The sequence below is a fragment of the Brachycentrus maculatus genome, unplaced genomic scaffold (genome assembly GCF_059751285.1).
Source record: "Brachycentrus maculatus isolate JH-2025_06_01 unplaced genomic scaffold, ASM5975128v1 h1tg000077l, whole genome shotgun sequence".
Classification (NCBI taxonomy): domain Eukaryota; kingdom Metazoa; phylum Arthropoda; class Insecta; order Trichoptera; family Brachycentridae; genus Brachycentrus; species Brachycentrus maculatus.
The window spans coordinates 1142141-1165473 of record NW_028280831.1 but is presented as its reverse complement, the minus strand read 5'-3'; the positions used below and the strand labels follow the sequence as shown (position 1 = coordinate 1165473).

At 33.2% G+C, this 23333-nt stretch overlaps 2 protein-coding genes across 2 annotated transcripts in view; one reads left to right on the top strand and one right to left on the bottom strand.

The window, feature by feature from the left end:
• Cad88C (cadherin 88C) overlaps window positions 1-11655 on the top strand; it is a 66574-nt gene extending 54919 nt beyond the window's left edge. Inside the window, exons 20-28 of the mRNA XM_088257289.1 lie at window positions 1728-1909; window positions 2569-2798; window positions 3103-3291; window positions 4070-4356; window positions 5104-5356; window positions 7842-8027; window positions 9074-9409; window positions 10310-10508; window positions 10848-11655. Coding sequence (XP_088113415.1) covers window positions 1728-1909; window positions 2569-2798; window positions 3103-3291; window positions 4070-4356; window positions 5104-5356; window positions 7842-8027; window positions 9074-9409; window positions 10310-10508; window positions 10848-11203 — 2218 coding nt within the window. The 3' untranslated portion in view covers window positions 11204-11655. The remainder of the gene's footprint in view (window positions 1-1727; window positions 1910-2568; window positions 2799-3102; window positions 3292-4069; window positions 4357-5103; window positions 5357-7841; window positions 8028-9073; window positions 9410-10309; window positions 10509-10847) is intronic.
• A 1576-nt stretch (window positions 11656-13231) lies between these two features.
• eff (ubiquitin-conjugating enzyme E2 eff) lies at window positions 13232-23069 on the bottom strand. The gene is made up of 5 exons (XM_088257287.1): window positions 22751-23069; window positions 22066-22129; window positions 18109-18140; window positions 15854-16037; window positions 13232-14127 (listed from the first exon to the last, which is right to left on the bottom strand). Exons 1-5 carry the CDS (start codon window positions 22772-22774, stop codon window positions 13988-13990), a joined length of 444 nt encoding a protein of 147 aa, XP_088113413.1. The 5' UTR covers window positions 22775-23069; the 3' UTR covers window positions 13232-13987.
• Window positions 23070-23333: the final 264 nt, after the last annotated feature.

Genomic DNA, 23333 nt, shown 5'->3' with positions numbered 1-23333 from the left:
TCAAGACCTATGTGATGAGCAAACATCTCATTTAATTGGAGCAATTTCAGTGTCAATTTGTATTTGTTTATTATTGTAAATATTTTTGGCTTTTAATGCAAAATATGTTTGCAATTTAAAAAGAAATATTAATTGAAAACTATGTTAGTGTTTATAGCTGGATTAGATTATAAAAATAAAACACTTGAATAAGACCAGTTTTTATTTAATCCTGTATACACTACAGATGTTCTCATTAACAGGTAAAAATACACACTGTTGATGGCAACGTTTGTTGTTCTTGAAACTAGTCGTGTTTTCATGAATAAATTCAAAAGTAGTCTTATACAAGTGTTATATTTTTATAATTAAATCATCATTTTATTCCGCAAAGTAATTGCTAATTCAATAAATATATTTACAACTAGAATTATTAACCACTTCATGTTAGAGCTTTTTAATTATTTTTTATTTTGTAAAAAGGATATTTCTTTATTGTTGTTAATAAATTAAAATAAAGTAAATTTTTGAAATGGTGTAGAATGTAAACAACAACCACAACTCAAATGGTAAACTACAACACAATTTCGCGAGTAATGCTTTTCTAAAGCATAAAGTGGCTAATGCAGGGGTTACCAATCTTTTTCAGCCCGCGGCACACTTACAAGCTTAGTATTTTGTCACGGCGCCCTCCATTAGTAAGCTATTTGGAATAGATATAGTGACTATATAAAGGGTCTTTCAATAAAGACTTTCAAACTTTCACAGTTGATAGCGACCATATTGTTGATGCTGCATCTCAGACGCATATTTTGTTTTATTATAATTTAACCTTTTCATAGCCGCAAATAAATTACGCCGCAGTGCTCAACAGGCCAAGTATTTTTTTGAAAAAAAAAAGTTGTCTAAAGATTTTTTTTTTGTTGTTTTTATTGAATTATAATTTACTTACCAAATATTATATCCCGCATCGATTGTTAGAGTTTTATTCTTGAAGTTAAACCAGTTTCAAATTTTCAGGGTTGTCACACTAAGTCGCACACGCAAGTTTTTATTAAATTTAATATTAACACACAACTATTATTTATCAATGGAATATTTTAAAATAATAAGAAAAACACAAAAAAATTGAGCAAAATAAAAACCCCTGGCGTTCAAAACAATCGATTAAAATAATCAATATTTCAAGTGGTTTGAGTGGTAGCCCTAATGACATCTGTCAACTGTCAGCTGAAAGTGATACCGATAAATCACTTAAAAGTATTTAAAAACTTTATAAAATATTTTGTGACAACTTCAACTGATGGCAATGTATGTTCCGTTTTTGACAGATTGTCAATATGAGTTAAAACTGCGGAGTAATACGTCATCAAAAGTACTGACGAGATATCTCGTCTCTGGCCATACGGGCACTCCGCCATTTGCCGAGATATCTCGTCTCTGGCAACCATCGGGTTAAAGATTGAAAGCACTCAATGAAAGATCTTGTATATATTATAGTCGTAAAAAATAGGTACCTACAATAATAGTAGTTGGGTAGATAGGCACAAAAATCAATGTGAAATTGAGTTTTATTATATTTAAAAGAATTAAAAATTGATACAGAGAACAAAAAAAAAGAAAATACTTGTGGTTTCGGATAATGACAGAGGATCGACTCACGGCGCCCCTCTTTACTTTCTACGGCGCACCAGGGCGCCGCGGGGCACACTTTGGGAACCCCTGGGCTAATGTATTGTAAATTCCAGAATCAACATTGAGGATGTGAATGACAATGCTCCGGTGCTCACCCTCCCTAAGGAATGTGCCACTGTAACAGAATTCCACTCCACCCGAGATTCCATCACCACAATTCACGCAACAGACGCTGATGACCCGGAAATCGGCAATGGCCAAGTTAAATTCAGCATTGTTGGTGGAACCGGTTTTGGTATGTTTCATATTTGAATATTGCTTTTACCAAAAACTGTTCCAAAATGTATATCCACTCCAAACTCATGTTTTTTTTAAAAAAAAAATGTAATATATATTGTCTACTTTATGTGAGAGGAATGCGACCAGTTATTGAGTTCAAACTAAATTAATCAAAATATCAACCTGTTACTATTTGATTAATTTGAATTATAAGATTCATGTAAGAAATATCATTTATTTTTATTCTGTACTAGCTGTACCCAGCTACGCGTTACTGTGGCTCAGTCTGGTTAAATGGTAAAGAAATGAAATAGAAAACACACATGTAATTATAATTTCACGATACTTGTGAAGCGATGAAAATATTGAAAATCTTTGAAACAACATTGAAATGTAATCGAAAATGCAAGCAGCTGTCAAGAAGCACGCTGTCCGCCGTGAGCAATGTTTAGTATTAGTGTTGCTGTTACGTTTAACAGATGGCGCTGCCATTGCGGTAAAAATATATATTTTTCAGAAAAAGTTTTTTTTCATGTGTCACCTGTTACTTTTAATTTATATAGATAAATAAAATTTGCGCATATTCAAATGCAACGTCGCGTCAAACAATTTAAAGCAATTAGTGAATAACTTTATAAAGCCTTATAGAGATTTTTATATTTATATTTTTTTCAGAATTATTCCGTGTGAACCAGTTGCCGAACGACTTCTCTAGTGCCCAAATAACAGCCGGCAGGATACTGAAGGATAGATATGGAAACTACTCGCTGATTATTGAGGCCCGGGATCTCGGAGAGCCGCAGAATAAGGTCACCGGGGAAATGTCCATCTGTGTGACGGATTACAATGACCACGCCCCACTATTTGTCAGCCCGCCACAAAATGTCACCATAAGAATTCCCGAGGTAACTAGAGAAACACCCTCAATAATTATTATTCTTTTTTTGCATTTCACAATATATGTATTATAATTACAAGTAAAAAAAATTATATTAACACAAAAAAAGATCCCACAAAGGCATTGCCTGTGTGTCATATATACATTTGATTTTAGGTTACAATAAAAGGCACTGGTAAGAATACAATAGATATCAGAAATAAAAATAGATTAAAAGATGAATTGTGATTTTTATTCGACTTAATTATTAATTGAATATTTTTATATATTAACCTCATCCATGTTATTATATTAACTTTATACATTTGTAGAATGCAACAATCGGGAGTAATGTTGTAGAGGTCCACGCTATAGATGGTGATATTGGACCCAATGGTGCCGTGCGATATCGCATGAAGCAGGATGTTATGGGTAATTGGAGAGTATTCTCCATAGACTCCATCACTGGGATAATACAACTCAAACAACCGCTGGATAGAGAAAAACAAAAGATTTACGATGTAAGTGTCATTGTTTTGTTTGTCCCGCTATTTGATTGCTTAAGGGTTATATTGATAAATCTAGATTTGGAGTAGAACACAAAAAATTATACTTAACCTCTCTGTGCGTACCGCCCCAGCAGTATGAGTGCAGTCCGGTTAGCATGGGAAAACGGATGATTGGCTTAGATTGCCTTGTGCTTTTGGCCGTCTTTCTTCGGATTGGTGCGTGAACACGGTGCGCGTAAATTCGATCACGCTAAACTGTTGTAGCCGCTTTTATTTAGAAAAAACGGACTGCCGAACGGTGAAATTCCGTGTAATACACAAGCGCTCTATGGCTATTAAGTACTAGGTCAGATAGCGTGTGGCCCCGCATTTGGGGCGTAGTGATTATTTCTAGTTCCAGATTATGTCGGGTATTAGACTACCAACGCCATCTATTGATAATACAACACAATTAAATCATTTATCAGCTAGTTACACATTTTAGCAACTGAACAAATGATGTTTTAAAATGTAATTAAAAACTTCTCGAGATATCAAATTATGATCATTTTTCATATCCCCCTGGATATTACTTAAAAAAAAACAGCAGTCTCCAAGAAAAATTTCCCAATGGCAGAATGATGAATGTTATACATTGTATTAACATGAATCAATATTGTAATGATTTCTATGGATTTAATCCTTTGTAGTTTTTCATATTGTTTTAAATGTATTTGTTATTTGTTTAAAGTTTTATTTTATGAAAGAAAATAATAATTTTATTAAAATTGCTAATTTCTGTATTTTCCAGATAAGAGTCGAAGCCTATGACTTGGGAGTTCCTACTCCTCTGAGTTCGGATCTAGATCTGACAATTTACGTACAAAATGTAAACCACTACAAGCCGAGATTCGTGCAAAATACGGTGCTGGTCAACTTCACGGAGCATTCCACACCGGGCGAGGAGTGGGTTGTGCTACCTCCGGTCATAGAAAGGGACGAAGTGGATATTCTAGACGATCCCACGGTGCCGGTGTGCTACTTCCTCATCAGAGGAAATCACAAGGAGCTGTTTGATTTGGACCAGAATTCACACAGGTAAGACTTAACATAAACATGTTCACTTTTTTCTGACTTTGTAAGTTAATATTATTGTCATGCAGTGCTTTATGATTTGTGAAAAAAAGAGATAATTTTTACATGATACTTATAGGGTGTTTGTGCACTACATGGAATTTTTACCGTCCGTCACGTAAATAAGCGTTTTCAAACGATTATTGGCTTGGATTGGCTTGTGCTTTTGTCCATCTTTCGTCGGATCGGTGCGTGAACACGTTGCGCGTAAATTTCATCGCGTTAAACTGTCGTAGTCGCTTTCATTTTTCAAAACCGGACTGCCGGACGGTAAAATTCCATGTAGTGAACAAACACCCATTGAGAGCTTATTATTAAAACTGACAGAATAAAACTTTGAATTACCATTACTGAATTCTGAATCATTTTCCACAAATTCTGTAAAGCTTTAACTAAAATAGAATGTGAAAAACAAATTCACATAATTGACAGTTTTTAACCATTTACATGAGCTTATGTCTAAATTACATCGTTGAATACGTGTAGTTTCTTCTCTCTATATATATATATTTTTTTACTTAAACCCATCCGAACACAGATTTATAGCCTACATAGGTATATGGCCAAGTGGAAATCAATATCAGTGTCAAAAATGTTACTGGAAATACGCATCAAAATTAGTGCACTGAATATGAAAAAGAATTAAGTAAAAAAATTAATTGAAAAAGCTGTATAAAATAATCATAACACCCGTTAATTTTATTGTTCTAGACTTTCGCTGGCCAAAGAAATAGACAGAGAGATTGAATCGGGTCACTCTCTCATTGTGCATGCAACTGAGGACTGCATCATCCAACCGAAGGTTCTAGATTCCGACGACCTAGAAATGTTTGAGGACACAATCATTACGGTCTACGTAAATGTGACAGATATAAATGACAACCCTCCGAAATTTGTGAATGAAGTGTTCACCGGCGGCGTTACCACGGCAGCGGATTTCGGGACGCATTTCATGCATGTCAAAGTAAGAATATTGTCTATAATCGTCTACTCACACGCATCATATGAAATCATTCAGATTACCCAAACCAACACTAAAGCAAACCACAATTGCTGTAATAATTTTAAAAGGAATTAAATAATACTTTTCTTTTAACTCTTATCTGCACCCAATGGTGCATAGGGTACTGCATCGTAGCAACGCAGTGTTATCTTGATTGTTCTGACAAGAATTCTATTAACACACTATCTGCGGGAAGGGTAATTTTACCCTTTCACTCGACTGGTGGTATTCGGCGGGAAGGGTAATTTTACCTTTTCACTCGACCCATCATAAATTGCGTGTAAGTTATTTTTATGCATGACTTTAGCGGTATCTTTTGATCTCATATCGATGTATACAGTATGGTTAAGTGTTATCACTTCTTTTCAGAGATGTTTATCTCTATTATGAGTAATACGAACTCAATGAGCAACATAAAAATTCGAGCCAACGAGTCATATGACACCGGCGTTCCTTAGGACGCTTCAGACCACTTATCTTTAATGTTATGTTTGGGACAAGAGAAAACAATTATAATTTATAATTTACGAGTTGTTTACATTTAAATTTTGTTACCATTCTAACACTTGTTTCCATATCAGTTCATTTCTTTTTAATAGATTTATATTATCCACTGACACTTCGTGATGGAATTGCATTTTTAATTTATTATTAGATTAAAACCAATATTTTTAGCTTTTCCACTTTTTTATTTGACCAGCGACCGGGTTTCGTCTGACGTCTGATGTCGACCAGTCTGATGATGTCGGTAACGACGAAACCCGGTCGCTGGTCAAATAAAAAAGTGGAAAAGCTAAAAATATTGGTTTTAATCTAATAATAAATCAGTTCATTTCTTTACGTCAGAAGATACGGTTGAAATTTAGATCGAGGAATACTTTTAGTGTAGATTTTATTCAATAGGGCACTCAATTAGACATAGCACCTTTCTTAGCAACATCTTCGAAGGAAGAATCTTGGGAAAACGAACAAGAGGCCGCCCAAGAACTTCATACTTCCAGGATTTGAAGCGGCTCATGGACGTCTCCTCCTATTCGCAGCTCAAGAGGATGGCGACTGACAGAGACAAGTGGCTGACACTACAAGGCGCTGCCTTTAGAAGATGATGATGAGATTTTATTTATTTTTCATTCCCATGATAAAATGGCTTCGGCTGATGAGGAAATATTTGCAGATAACTTATCAAATAATTCGGAAGACTGTAGTTTACCTGCATTTGACAATGATAGTGAAAATTCGAGTGAAAGTGAAGTGATTCCACACTGAAGAATCCCTGTAATACCCTTGCAATTCAGCGATTCTGAATCAAGTTCGAGCGAGGAAGATATTGAAGAGTGGTCTCAAAGAGATAATCCTCCTGAGGTAGAACCATTCTTAGGCTGAACTGGCATTAACATTCTGCCAAATAACCCGCAAAATATAATGGATGTGATTCATCTGTTTATTGGGGAGGATTTATTGGACCTAATGGTGGAAGAGAGCAACAGATACCACTCCCAAAATGTTGACCTAATTAGAGAAACAAGGAAGTCCGTAAAATGGAAGCCAATATGTGTTGCGGAGTTAAAAAAGTTTTTAGGTCTAATTTTACTAATGGGTCAGGTCCGGAAAGATAATAGAGATGATTATTGGTGAATAGATCCGACTATCGAAACTCCGATATTCTCCAAGATAATAAACTCAGCTCTATTTAATGCTTTTAGAGTTTATAAGTCACTGAATAGGCGTAAAATAAGATACAAATCTTTTTTGCATAATGTGCACAACACTGGATATCTGACAGCATTCCTGAACATTCCGCAGCAGATGAGCAAGAACCGGGACCATCCACCCCTCAGACTACAAGAAGAACCCGGAATATTGAACCCCCTGGAAGATTATCGATGGATTTGAGGAAACATTGTTTAGAAAAAATAGTGACATCCGGAAGAAAAACCCTCAGCGGCAATGTCGTGTTTGCGCGACGCATAAAAAAAAAGTTTAACGTGCAATATGTGCAAGTTTTGTTCTATTCCTCTTCATAGGGGTGAATGTTTTGAGAAATATCACACTCTGACTCGATATTAAATTTATTTAAAAGGATTTTCAAAATAAATTAATGTTTTAATTTTAAAAACTATGAGAGAATGAATATATTTTTTTTTGATATTTAAATATACAATTTTCCAACGTCAATGTGTGTGTCTAACAATGTATTTACACGGTACCGGCTATGGTGAGTATCACACAAAAAATTTTAAGGCAAAATACCCATTACTTTTACAGATATAGCGATTTTAAAAAAATACACATTATTTCCGCAACACCCTTATTTTCGCCCGCCCCACGTAGTAGTTAGCGCGCGAATCCACCCGCAGATAGTGTGTTAATATGGGACATTCCTGAGGAAACACATACATGAAATTATCACCATTTTTATATGTACAAGTATATTTTTATTTTTTAGGCTTTAGATCCAGACGATGGTGAGAATGCTCAAGTAACATATTACCAGATAGGAGATATACAGCGCACTCTGTCAGAAGGATTAGATAGTTTACAAGGACCCCCGTTTCTAGTCAACAAGACTACGGGAGCCGTTCAGTTAAATTTTGACCCGCAAAAGGGTATGAAAGGATACTTTGACTTCATGGTGAGTATTTTTAATGTTATTTACCATTTCTTTAAATACTGTTTTCTGTTTCTGATTATTCTAATAAATTATTCTTGAAACACGTGCATATTTTATGCAGTCTAATTACTTATAATTAATTATATAGTCAACACGAATAACTTTACATTTTTGTTATGAAAGATACAATCAATTACTTACAATTAGGCATATATTTTATGAATTGTACATCAAATATACTACCTTTCCAACAAGAATTTCAGTTTTCGAGTCGAGATCATCTGATCGTAAATATTATTGTAAATCATAATAAAACTGTATATCGCTCACTCCTTTCAACAACGTCGTATATAAAAAAAACTTGATTTTTGAGATCATTTTTAAAGTTTAAGAATACCTATAATGAAATGTATTAAAAATAAATATCAAGCAAAATATTGAACTTTTTACTGTGCAACAGATCTTTTTAGGTAAAACCTGAAGGTTTTTTCTCCATTTGAAAAATATTTAATATATTTAAAAAAAATAATTGAACAATACCTTTTCTTCAAAATGCAAAAACAACACTTTCTGCCCTGTAGCGGGTAAATAAAAAGTTAAAAATATGCCGCTTTTGCTGGGATATAGTACATTTTTTCGGCATTCCGAAAACATGACTGAAACTGAAAATTTAAGATTTTTGATATATAATGTTGAAAGGAGTGAGCGATATGTAGTACATATTAATAATGTATGACATAAGAATAACAATTCAGAACTGCAACTTATTAAATAAATATGTAGCATGCAATTTTTTTTTAAACGGTTTAAAATCAAATATGCATGTTTTAATTCTTTTATTTAATTTATAGTAACAGAAAAAATTATATTTGCAAAAATCATACTTCATAAAAAAAATTGGGTTTTTTTTATAAATTAATAAAAAATATTTTTGTATTGACTATGCTGCCATTAATCTCAGAGATAAAAATTCACATTTGAACTTCCTTTGATCCGGGAACATAAAATTACCCAGATTGATTGTATGCATTTGATAAATGTTTAATTGATTACTTTGTATTTGTTAGGTGCTTGCAAATGATACAGGAGGATTGCAGGACGTTGCCAGAGTATTTATATACTTACTACGGGAAGATCAGCGTGTCAGATTTGTACTACGCCAACATCCATTCGAAGTGCGGGACAGAGTTCGTCCTTTCCGAGAGAGTTTGGCCAATGTGACGGGAGCTATTGTCAACGTGGATGAGTTCAAAGTGCATGAAAATAAGGATGGGTCCGTTGACGGGACCAAAACTGATCTTTATATGCATCTTGTAAATGGTAAAGATCACTCCGTATTGGAGGTGGATGAAGTGCTGACTCTTGTTGACAAAAACATTGAGCAATTGGACTCATTATTTAAGGTAAAATTTTACAAGTATACTCTTGGTAATATGATAGGTGTCAGCCTTCTAGTTTTTCTTATTTATTAAGGTTTAAAACTTTTATCTGAACTGACAACTATGATTTGGAATTGATATAAGTCACATATTAATTCCAAATCATGGTCATCAACTTTTAATGTTTTACTCGTCGGTTTTTACAGCATGCACGCCCACAATATGTGCAATACATTGGACACATGTGTTCAAAAAACTAAATATAATAATGTTTTATCTACATGTTACATGGGAGATGAACAGTATCAATGAAAAATCATTGATATTTCTATTTTAAAGAAATTTTATTATTTATATATTTTTAAAAAAAATCTTTATTTATGTATCATTCTATAGAAAATTATTGAAAAGTCAAAAATTTCACTTTTTATATAAAAAACATTGAAAGTGAATAAAGGTACAGTGTATCAAACTATTATTTAATTTAACACATTCGCCACGGATGACGCATATACAAATCTTTAAGATTTCTTGTAAGAAACAAGGATGACTCGTATGAGTCTTTGCTTATGTCATACTTTGAACGTAAAAAAAGTTGGGTAAGAGCAATATTTCTATAAGATTTTGCCCACGCATGTCAGTAGAAGGATATTATTAACCAGGGAACCTCAAAAATACATTATAATTTAAATACTTTGGATTATGAAGAAATATCTCTGAAATTCTTGTTTAAAAATTCCTACTAGTTTAAAATTTATGGCTATTTTTCAAAAACAATGCTTTTTTTTTGCAAATGTGCAAAACTGCTCCATCACAGTAGTAATTTTAATACAATTTGTACCCGTAAAATACCTTTTTATTGACAGAAAATATGTGAGTTAAAAAAATATTTGAATACATCTCTTTAATTTGTATGTGATTCAGGAATTCAACGTGCTGGACACCCAACCTGCGGAGTACCAGCCACTGTCGGTGGATATGGTGACAGCCAACCAGACCGTGTTCTGGCTGGTGTCCGTCAGCCTGTTCCTCGGAGTCCTGTTGATCCTGTGCCTTATGCTGTGCCTCACACAGAGAGCCAGCTACATTAGGAGATTGAAAGCTGCGACTGCCACAGCTTATGGTATGTCTTACGCCATTATTTATCAAGTCAATACTGTCAACTTTAGCATTCTCTCCCCTTAAACAGGTGGCACAAATTTTATCACGCTATCGGAAGATATAATAAAATAACAACTATGTAATCTGCCTCCGTAGTGTAATAGTCAGCATGCTCGGCTACCGTTTTGGAGGTCCCGGGTTCGATTCCCAGGGGGGGTCAAATAAATATAAGTGATTTTTTCACTTTAATATTTATTCAATATTACCCTGGACTGTATATTTGTGTAAATAACAAATACACTAATATTTCTCTTTAAAAAAATAATAAATTTGCAAAATAATGAGAATTTGCATATTTCAGAATCCACTGTTCCCGGAGAATCAGATATGACAATTCGCAGCGCTGGAGGCAGAGTTCCGAACACCAACAAGCACAGCACGCAGGGCAGTAACCCCATCTGGCTCCGGGCTTATGAGAACGATTGGTACAAGAACGACGAAGACCAGGTCAGCCAGTCCGAGAGGGACTCCCTGGACGAGAATGTCGTGGGAGAACACCTGGCCACCGAGAAACCCTACTTCATCACCACCGAGCACTTCCCATCCCCGGACAACTCCCTGTGCAGCGATCCCCAAAGAAACCACTCCAAATATAATGTCTACCAACAGATCGAACAAATAAATAATGCCAAAAATCTCGAAACAACCGAATTGTAACTTTAACGAATAAAGAATTTGAATGTGTGAATTTTCTTTTTTAAAAAACAAATTAAAAAATTACCCCACCTGTGTCTTCTTCTAACCCTTATCCGCACCCAATAGTGCATAGGGCACTGCATTGTATTGACGCTGTGTTATCTCGATCGTTACTTACATGAAGGGAAGGTGATCACTCCTGCGCTCTAATATTTATTATATGCTGCTCCAGTCCGGAGTAACATATAATAAATATTAGAGTGTAATATCACTAATATTTATTTTCACCCCCCGCTGGGAATCGGACCCCGAGACCTCCAGCACGGTAGCTAAACATGCTAACCATTACATCACGGAGCCAGATTATGTTCCTAAAAGAATATCCGTACAACAAATATAGTCAAATTTTCATGTCAACAAAGATCACTATTTGCATATCTTATAATTTTAACCAGTTTCAGAACAAACAGCTTCTTGGCCAAGAATTATTAACACATTGTTTGCGGGAAACGCCTAAATGCGTCTTTTACATACTGTTAGTAGAGAGCAGGACACGCTTATAAGCGTTCTATTTGCTTACTTTTGGTAGAGCGCGAGACGCCAAAAAACAGTGTACAGATCGGAATTGGGTTTGCGGTTACTTGTGATTAGAACACAACCTCAATTAGAATACTAATTAGGGTCGGGGTTGATGAAAATACCACCTGATAACAATGTGTCAGTACTAAAAAAAACATTCTTACTTAACAAAATATCAAATAGAAGTGCTTCTTCTAACAACCAAATATTTGAATTTTTATACGTTAGATAGTTTTGTATTAATAATTCTTGGCCAAGAAGCTGTTTACTTTAAACTCGGTCAACATTGCAAGTTATTTTGGATGTTTTTTTTACATTATTTTTGGAGTAAACCGACAGTAAAAATGTATGCAAGTTCTACCATTGCACATCTGAAATTAGTAAAATTTCTCAAATTATGCTGTTGTGCTTGTAAATTAATAAAAAAAAGTATTTCGTTTCAATTAAACTCTCGGGGAAGTAAATTGTATTCAAATGCGTTCTTATGATGTTAATATTTTTTACATTTTTGATGATTACAAAGATTTAAAAAAAAAAACAACTAATTTTATGAATAAAAATATTAACTGACAGCAGTTTACAATTATTTTCAACCATAGGATTTGTCAAAACAAGCGGTTTATTAAAATTTTAATTGTGGAGTTGTTAACTTTGAGAAAAAGTTCACAATGTCCTTGAATTATATGCACAGATGTAACCTCTCATCCGTTCTCCTTCAGGACTAATTCAGTTTAGATGATGAGATTCGCTAATACCCTCCGAGATCAATGAACTTTTACTGCACACGAAAAAAAAATGCTGAAACACCTGTGGAATAACATTATTACTCAAGTATTTTGCAATTAGCTTGTTGATATATTTATGAAATTTTTTTTCACTAACAAAAATGTAGTAGTAAAAAATTCTTCACTAAGTAAAATATTCTTAAATTGTTACAATATCATTTGTTACTTCCTCCTGAAAAATAAGCTTTTGGGACTCTTTTATTCATAATATATTAAAGAAAATTACAACGCGTCTCGTTTATTCATTGGTTTTTTTTTAAGCCTTCAATAATTTAATCCAACCTATAAAAATTGTGATAATTTTACAACTGTATTTTTGAGTCTATTTAAATGCTCTCCCTAAAATATCTAAATCAGAGAGCTGAAGTGATGTCAACTACTTCATTATACTTTACTTGGTCATGTGCGATATCTAGAATTTTAAGAGATATTTGTTCTTGCAGAAGCGCCGAAGAAGCAAAGAGTAAATCTCATATTGAAAATAACAATAGATTGATATTCAATATCTGTTAATAACAATAGTTTATTAAGTGATTATCACAGATATTAATAAAATAACAAGTAATGCTATGAGGAGATTGAGGATGATGTTTACAAAAGTAATAATAGTACACGAGGGAAGATGACCTGGAGAAGAGAAATTACAAAAGGTAATAATAAAATCATAATCCAATAACAAATCATAAAAATTCAAGCAAAATGAATTTGCATTTTATTATTGTTAATTAATAATCCTTACATAAATATTTTATGCCCACTGATCAGCAAAGACAACATACATATGTTTAAATATATATTACAAAAAGTCAAACTAATGTGGTTAAACTGTTTTATTCAAGTACTGTTTTTATTCAAGGAGATTTAAGTCTCTGTTTAGCAAACATATATAGTAGTATCACAAGTGAATTTTCTATTTGAGCAGAAGAAATAAATAATTTCACATAATCCCGAAGGAGTATCAGTGAGGTGATTGTATAACTTTACACGGCAAACTCTACACAAGATCCGACACGTCTCGTCGCAATTATTCATTACTCGTTTACAATTAGAAAAAATCTTATACGCTACATCGAGACAGATGAGTGGTAGGTGTAACACGACTGGCAACACTTGACCGATCCTAGCAGCTAGCCCCCGGGAGATGCGAACAGCTATCGGCTATCGGACCAACTGGGCACAAAACAGGGGCGGACGGCCCCACCGGGGAAATCAATACGCCAGTCTCCTTACAACCGCAATATATTCAATTATATTATAAGAATGCCATAATGAACAAAAGCTATTTGATACTTAATACATAAAATAGAGCTAACTGGTAAACAAGTAGTAATTTAGGGCTCGGGTCGCTCCCTCTGCGGCCCGAGAGGTGTGGGTGGCGGCGGAGGGCGGCGGGGGGGCGGGGCTGGCTGGGGAGGGGAGTGAAGTGCGTCCGGCCGACTCATCACATGGCGTACTTCCTGGTCCACTCTCGAGCTAATTCGTTATATTTCTCGCGATCCGTTTTGTATATCCTAGCGATCTCCGGCACCAGCGGGTCGTCGGGATTGGGGTCGCACAGCAGTGAGCAGATGGACAGCAGTACTGCAACCAAACATAACTCGCTCGTTAAATTATCCACACATGCTATACATGTCTAAATATAAACTACATTAGTAGAGTCTGACTTAGCAAGGACATAGGAAAGTACATGTTATTGATTAGAATTAATATATATCTGCAGAATATCAAATGAGAAACAGAGCACAGTATGTTAACATAAATGTATAAAAGTTATTCTTTCCCAATGATTTTAATTTTTTTATGATTGCGTATACCCGTATAAATCATGACCAGCAAACCTCAATTGTCAAATATTTAGGACACTTTTCTTTCATATCAACTCGGAGCTGCGCTATTATTTTTTTTAAATTAAAATTACCTACTAGCCCTCCACCTTTACCTTTCCCATATAGAGTAATAATGTCCTTTGAGTATATCATAAATTTTCCCGCCTAATACATTCCACTCCTTGCATTGATATAATTAACAAACTTGTAAATTAACACCTCGTCAATCAATAATGTGGTGCTTTATACACCATTGGATGCAAGGAGGACTAAGAAGTGAATTACATAGTTGGTAAGTGACATTAAAATTGACTTTTCTTTTACAATCTGAGATCGTTTATAAGGTGAGATCCTTCAATATGAGCTAACATTAATATTGTGGTGTTCCTTGTTTTTGCATTTTATCATTGACTTTTTAGCTTTGATCTCTACCTCATGTCCCCCTCCCAGTAAGAAGAGCAAGTAAAAAGGTTTCTAAATATGTGTGCAAATAAATTGTGCTGGCCACCACAAGTGCTTGTTATGTAATCACATACGTTTAAAACTGAATGTAACTGACTTGTTAAATTCTTTAATTGAAAAAAATAGTTATAAATGTCAAAAATGTGTGTCAAATAAAGACATTTTTTCAGAAGTCTTGCTCGATTCACCATCGGAATCGATAAGAGAAACGTATGAAGTGCTCTTTAACCAAACATGAGGTTATCAGTATTATATCAACAATTATCAGTTCATAGTAAGTTTATTTGAAAATAAGACATGGGTTTCACATCTAACCCCATTAGAGCTTTCATCAAACCACAATTCAGAATTGTAATAATAATAAAACTTTGCTCCGTATCGGATATGAATTTGTTGTCTTAGTTTTAAGAAGTGAGTGTGAGTGAGAAAAGAAAAGAAATTCCTGATTCAGGTTAAATGTACATACAATCTACATATTTAAAAATAAATGAAAACGTTGTGTAACTATTTATCACTTAACTTATTCTGTGATAACAGATCAGCAAGACTCGGTAAAATATATTTTATTGATGATTACAAAAATCTTTCCGAGAATAAAGTATAAATATCATGAAATGGACAAATATTTTATTGACTATTGCTAATTATATTTCCATTATCCACATGTATATGCGGAACATCACTTAAAGCATTGTAACACATTCGGCTTTATAGGCGAGTAAATATATAGTGATAATATTGAAATTATTTTTTAGGTTTTTGCATTCTGCCATAATGCAAAAACTCGGGACCATATTGATAAATGACTTTACATATTTAATTGGCATGACACTGATAAGACATTTGATTGAGAAGAGAAAAAGGTCATTGAAATATAAATGCACATTTATAATTTAATGTTTGCAGAAAATAAAAGTATTCAGTTTAAAACTAGCTGTCTTTTTTCAATATCAAATCGTCTTGTATAATCCGGACAATGGACGTTCTATGGTAATTTAAATTAACAATGTATGGATTACCTTTTGAAATGGTAAGTGCTGGTGACCACTGAGAACGTAATATATCCAAACAGATGGAGCCATTGCTGTTAATATTGGGATGATAGATCCTTGTTGTGAAAGCTACTTTAGGTGGCTTAAATGGATAGTCTGTCGGGAAGTGTATGGTGAGGAAGAATACACCTCCTTGATAAGGGCTGTCAACCTGGAAACAACAAAAACATCATTAAATATGATAATTTGAAATCGTTAGCAAGATGACAGAATCTGTAAATCAATTTTGAAGAAACTTAATTTGAATGGATAAAACCTACAAGATGAAACTCACAGCGCACTATAAAAATAGTACTAACCAACTAATAAGTTCCCCTTAGGATATGTTCAGATGGAGTCAATACCGCATGATTTTGTCCATATTTGGAGCTAACCGAATTGCACTTTGGCTCTTTCCACACGCCAATTTAACAGCCATTCTGAGGTTTAGTTGATACGGATACCATGAAACAAATGTTTTAGCTATCTTATTATACAAGTCAATCAAGATGATATACGGAACCATTTGAATTTTGTATAAATAATTAATATCATCGCTTTCAATCTAATTAGATAAGGGGGCTATACATATTAATGATTGCGGGATAGTGGAAATTAAATCAATATCTTGAGCATATCTAAGTTCTTTTTTTAAATTAAAAATTTGAAACAATAGACAAACTAAACATAAAAAAACACTAAATATCAATATTTAAAAAAATAACATTACAAACGGAGTTTCATTTATTATTCATTAAACATTACTGTGCAAAGTTGGCGACACTTGGGAGTACTTTCTATTGCTGTGGACTGATACCTGAAGTGCAGGATTGATGACATTACTTTCATATAATTAATAATCAAGTTGACATTGTATCGATCTATGCATCGATCAGTGCCCTATGCACCATTAAGTATGGATAAAAGTCAGAAAAAAATAAATAATTACATAATTCGATTTATAAAGGGAACACACAATTTAGTTTGTTGCTACGTTCAGAATACTTTTTTTTTCTTATTGTACATGTATCGGAACAGTACAAGAAAAACAATTTTTTTTTCTTCTTACAGGTCAAAAAATTATGAAAAGAAAATTTATTGAATGAACCCAATACAGAAAGAGCTCGTTAATAAAGGTAATTATCAGAAAAGAGGTTTTTATATCGATAAATTTTTTACTTATTTAGTTTTAATTTATTCAAATTACCAATTTGAATTGCTACTTGTAATTTCTTCCAGAACATCCACAAGCACCGGTTTATAAAATGAAAAATAAATGACTTCTTTTCAATTTTTCAAATGTTAGTACCTTCGATTTCAAATTAAGGAGCTTCATTGTGTGATAAAAAAATGTGCGAATAAGAAAACAAAATAGAGAATTTGGCTCAACAAAGGGTTAACATAACAATGATGAAATCAAATAAGTTAATTATCACTTAATTAGAAAACCAATAATGGAATTTGTTTTTTTTTTTTGTCGTGTAACCAATTATTAAAAATTATTATATTCTAAGGATTCGAAGTTACAGGTTTCTTTCCCTTTTAAATAGTTTTAAAAGATATTTATTTAAGATAAAGTAGATTAACTTAAAGAAAATAATAAAGCAAAAAAAATGTTTTCACACATTGATTGCCAAGGACGTGCTAGCCTCGTATTGCACACTTGACGATATGTCGGTAGGCTAACGTGTACATTTTATAAATGAGATTTACAATGATAAAATGCATCAGTTTTGCCAGCTAGACATACCGTAGTCATACAGGAGAAAGTGACCGACTGTATTGTTTTACAAAAACGTGATCACTGACTATTTGACATCTTACTAGGTTAATATTGCCCTGAAAAAATCCCAAAGGATTTTAAACTTGGAAGTATAATATATTGACTAGTTAAAAATGACTAACTGCATTGGTGTTTATTTTCTTGCCAAGCAATAGTGACTTAAATGGCCCTCCTGAACATTTTACGTTTTGGTACTTGGTCACATTCTCCTGTACGACTACGATATATGACCTTAAAATGACAACCGAGTGCAGTGTTATATTTGCTGCCGTTAGCAGTAGTTGTTGACGAGTATTTTTTAGGATTTAAAAAAAAATATATTAGTTTTATTCCATTTAAGATAGAAAACCCAAAACTGATACTACCCCAAATTCATTTACAAGTAATGATAATTAACAGTACAGCCTCTTTAAATACCTTTTTTACTGAATATTGTTTTAAGTGAACATGACAAACTTACCGGTCCCATTATTGTGGCTTGCCAGTGGAATACTAAAAAGAAAAGAAAAATGAAAATTAAGAACACATAATTTAAGAAATGCAGAGAAAAATGTGTTATTATGCATCACCATATTAATCGACACACAACATGACAAATTTGTGCAGAGAATTAGTCATTGAAATTTTAAATTTAAGGACAAAAGCGTAAAGGAGAAAGTAAATGTCAGATGGGTGATTCATTTTATGAAGGAAAAGATATCCACCCCTTTTACAAGTACATACTACCATTATCTACAAATTGACAAATTTTTAAGTTATTCATATGTATTTTACGTGTAAAAAACAATACACATAGTTCATCTGCAAATAAAGTTTATAAAATATCTAAATAAATAAAATTATAAAAAATTATAAACATTTCACACAACAATTAACAAAAAGGGAAACGATCATAATATGAAATAATTATATATATATAGAAGTTCGAATCTCGAAATTGTTTAACTCGATCAGTAGAGCAGCGGACGTGACATCTGCATCCAGGAGTAGACAATATTTTTTTTCTAAGATATAATTATTTGATGGTATTGTAATCGTTTCCTCTATTAAAAATTAGCATTTTTGCATGTATCTCATTTTATCTATAGTTGCAACAACAAAAATGTAGCAGTTAATATACAACACCGGGTCCACGAGTTGCTTTTACACTTAAAATTGTAAAGCTTTTAAATAATTTTGGAAAATTAGCTCTTATAGAGAAAGCGCATGTCCACAGTGCGCCCACAAAACCACGAATACATCATTTAGTTAAATATTTTAAACATTAAGGGTGTGCCGGTGATTCGCCAAGAGCCGGGAGGTTATCTTTAGTTTGCACGGAGAGGCGTAGCAGAGGACTCCGGGAGAACCGGGAACATCTACCCGTGTTGTCCTCGAAGTTTACAATCTTACTGACTTTGTTGCGGCGCATGCAAATACACATACAATGTACCCATACAAGGTGCAATTGGTGCATGAACGAAAGCCGATAGATTGTCAGCAATGGCCAAATTATGCAATGAAACGCAAATCACTAACAGACCCCGTCACTGGAGACCTTGAACCGAGCCAAGTATCGGTGGTTTTGCGGGAGCACTCCTGATGTGTACGCTTTAAAATTTTCAAAATAAAATTCAATTTTTTTTTCCATAACAAATCTCTATTGGATAAAATATTAAAATTTGAAACCAAAAATATGTGGTTCATTAAAAAATTTGATGGTTAAGTGACTTTACTTAAAACCAACAATTTCCTGCGATATCTCATTCTAATGGGAAATTCTCATAACTTTTTTAACCCCATAGATGTTTCACCTTGAAACAAGGTCTTAGATGTCATCAACCATAGAAATGTAACTTACCAGATTTAAATTGTATGGCAAAAATTTCTTTAATATATATTCATAATTTCCAAGGTCAAAAGAATCAGTGAAAATAATGTGAGAGGTTTGACATTGATCCCAGATTGAATTGACAGATTTTGACTAAACTTTCCATAAAAATCTCACATTGACAGTATAAAAACTAAACTTACTCGCAAAAAGCTATACATATACAAAAAATAAAAAAACCCACACTCAACATCTTTAATATTGAATAAGATCAGTGACATCAGAAAATATACTCAATACTTTTAGTAATTATTCAATGAGAAATACCTCCTCCCATATTATCAATTAGAATCTGAACTCAATTTGGTATGGAATATAATATTTTGATGTTTTCTATATGTATGCAATCCAAAATCATACCAAAACTATAGCTTCTATCTACTTTTTAGTAGAGTAGTTTTATGGTTCCTAATCTTATAGAACGCTCATAAATTGTCAATAAAATTACCTTTCGATCAATTTAATATGGAAAATATTTAAAATTCAAAGGGGAAATTCTTTATTTATTTATTTGTACTTTTGTACAATATGTGTGTACATTGGCGGGCTTATTGCTATAAAGCAATATCTTCCAACCAACCAATAATAGTCTTTAATAGTCTGTATTATATTACAACATTTTTAGTGTGTCCAAATACTTTTTCACAACATCTGGATTATGTCCAATTATAGGAGTTATTTCCATATTATTTTTCGACATCTCATCAAAGATGAAGAAGAATATGGAAGTCTGGGCATTTACGGGACTGACGGCCGTCATAGGCTGGTTTAAGTGATCACTTTACACACGTGTAACATTCACAAATTCTACCCATTATTGACAACCACACCACTCAAATTCTTGGAAGTTCTATATATATGAACCAATTTTTGAAACATTATTCTTGAATCATTATGTTACACGTGTGTAAAGTGATCACTTAAACCAGCCTATGACGGTCGTCAGCCCCGTAAATGCCCAGACTTCCATTTTCTTCTTCATCTTTGATGAGATGTCAATAAATAATATGTATTATATTACTTTCTTTGTGCCTTTATGCTTTTTTCTTCAATAATGTACTCATTGCACCCAATATATATAAATTTAGACTATAATATAGTAAGACCCGCTAAACTCTGCTTTGATTTCAGTATTACTCTGTAGTATTGGTATTCCCTAAAATTGAATGTGGTATCGATATTTCCGAAAATCGGGTGAAATTTTGTTGCTTTGATATTCACATGTCGTCTTGCAGCACTTTTGATATCGTTACAGTATGTGTTAAGACATAAGTATGTACGTTTTAAGATGACCTCATTTCACACTTTTTCGTTTAGATGCTGGAATTTATTGGAACATAACCACCATATGAAATAGGGTGTTACATTATAAATTTCTAAAATTCAAATATATGAACAGCACACTACGGTAATGACATGTTTTATTTATTGAAGTACTACTTTTGGATTTTAAAGACATGGCTTAAGTGATATGCACTATTTTGCAAAAAAAAGTAAACAAAATATGTCCCAACACCTCTATGAAGCATTTCTAAGCTTTCATTTTCATTTCCACGAGTAAGAAGTAGGAAAAACAGCGGAATAGTTTTGTCTACATTATTTTTCATTTTTAAAATAGAAGGTGTAAATATTGAATAAACAGTTCAACTTCCATTGAACAAACCTCCATTTGTAAATCAAAAATATTTTTAATGAATGCAGAAATTTGAAGACTAATTTCTAATTACTAAGTTTTAATTTTTAATTATTCTCTCCAATACTGATTACAATTTTATCTAATGGTATACAAAAACAAACAAAAAGTAAAAGTGTAAGCTAGTAAAACATAAAAAAAGTATTATTGAACCCAATTAATCAACAAAAAAATATATAACTTTTTGATGATGAGATCAGTCATGTCATATGCAAATTTTTAGTATTAAAAGTGCATTTTACCAGGGAGTGGCGCATGATATTTGAAAATTAGATGGAAAAAGTTAGGGTCATTGAACCTAACACATGTCTTAACAATGAAATGCCATACAAAACAATGTCAAAAACTTGGTTTCCGTAGAAAATCATGAATTCACCATCACTAACCTTCAAACTCATTACATTTCTATTACTATATTGTTAACAATTACCCATTATTTAAAATATACTACCAATTGCTATTTTTAATTTGTTATTTCTACATTGGTTTTTACCAATGTAAGTCATGAATCAAAATACTAAATGTATTAAGTTATAAAGCAACACGGGCTACTTTTAAGAGATAAAAATGTGTTCCCGGAATGAACATCAATGTTTATTTATTTGTAAAGAAAATTCTTCTTATATGATAAGTTATTGATGATAATGAATTGGTTGAAAATTCTCACAATGACAAAGGACTACTAAACAGTCTAACGTTACCAACTATCAACAAAATAAACACTTATAAATAATGTATGTGTATATAAATAATTCATGTAATCTTATGTAAATAGCTTCTATGAGAATGAATCATCGGCACTGAAATAAAGATATAGGTATGGAGTGATAGTAAGAAGAGGAATAGGAACTTACAGTCTTCTCCGTGTGGACCTGCAGAACATTGTGCAGGTGGATCCCTGCCAAGGTCTTGTAGTTCCTACAACATATAACAATTCAGTCAGGTGATGGTGTCACAGCTGTATCGACACTTTGTCCCCTTTCCCGGCACTGAGAGCTCTTACTTCCGTAGCTCATCACAGCGGTCTCATTCTACAGATGTCACTGAAGCTTTCACAAGTACTTCGAGAATTACTAATTACATCAGAGGAAACCGAAACAATACATTTTGCCACATTTCACATAAAACCACAATTTGCAACACACTTATTGATCCGTCGTTGCGAAATTTTTACATTAGATAAACCAATTACGAAAAATTTGCTGAAATTAAAACGGGCAGCGAATTAATAATAATTGTCGTTATACTTCAATTCCGACATTTTAGAATACGGCGAGACCCTCGCGGCAGTTAATCCGAAGTGAATATTCCACCTATTCCTTACATCGACGTTGAACTATTAATGAAACTTAAAATTACAAAATGACAAGTTGTCAAGCCACGACACTATGAGCCATGCGAATGCTCGGAATTATCGAGAAGGAATTTCAATGTTATTCACATCGGTAAAACATTCGGCAGGGCGTAAAATAGATGTAATCTACGGCGTCCGAAAACTGAAAGAAGATTATAAAAGTTATATATCGAATTGTACTGTACCTTATTAATTCGTTTTAACGCCATTTTATTATATTATACTGTAATAAACTGGCTTTCCACCAGACAATAGGACAGCGAGCCGAAGACCTTTGATTAGATTGCAAGATGGCTCCCTTCTAAACGCAGGCTACTACTCAAGTCGAATGTCTTTTCTTGCCGTATAAATCGAAGTTACTACGAAAATTGCATCCCACCCAAAAATATAAAATAATTATATTATTTAAGAAAACAAGCACAGGCCTGACGACCACTCAAATTTTAACGCGTTTTACGAGAAACGTATTTCCTACAACCACTGCGTAGCTCAAACGGGGAAATCGACTGGCCTTAAAAATTGCTCATAAATGCTACACATTATGACAAATCTGTTCGTAAATTTAACGAAACACAGAATCGTGGTCTCTTCGAGAATGTTTTTGGGATGACAAATATGATATATTCCGGTAAATACTTGTAAAAAATGTAATATTATGTAGTTATTGGAAATAGAAACATTTTACAATTGTAAATTGTTATTACATTATGAACGCTTGGGTAGGAACTACCTTGAAATTGAGTAAATTATTGCCAGTCTAAAAACGAT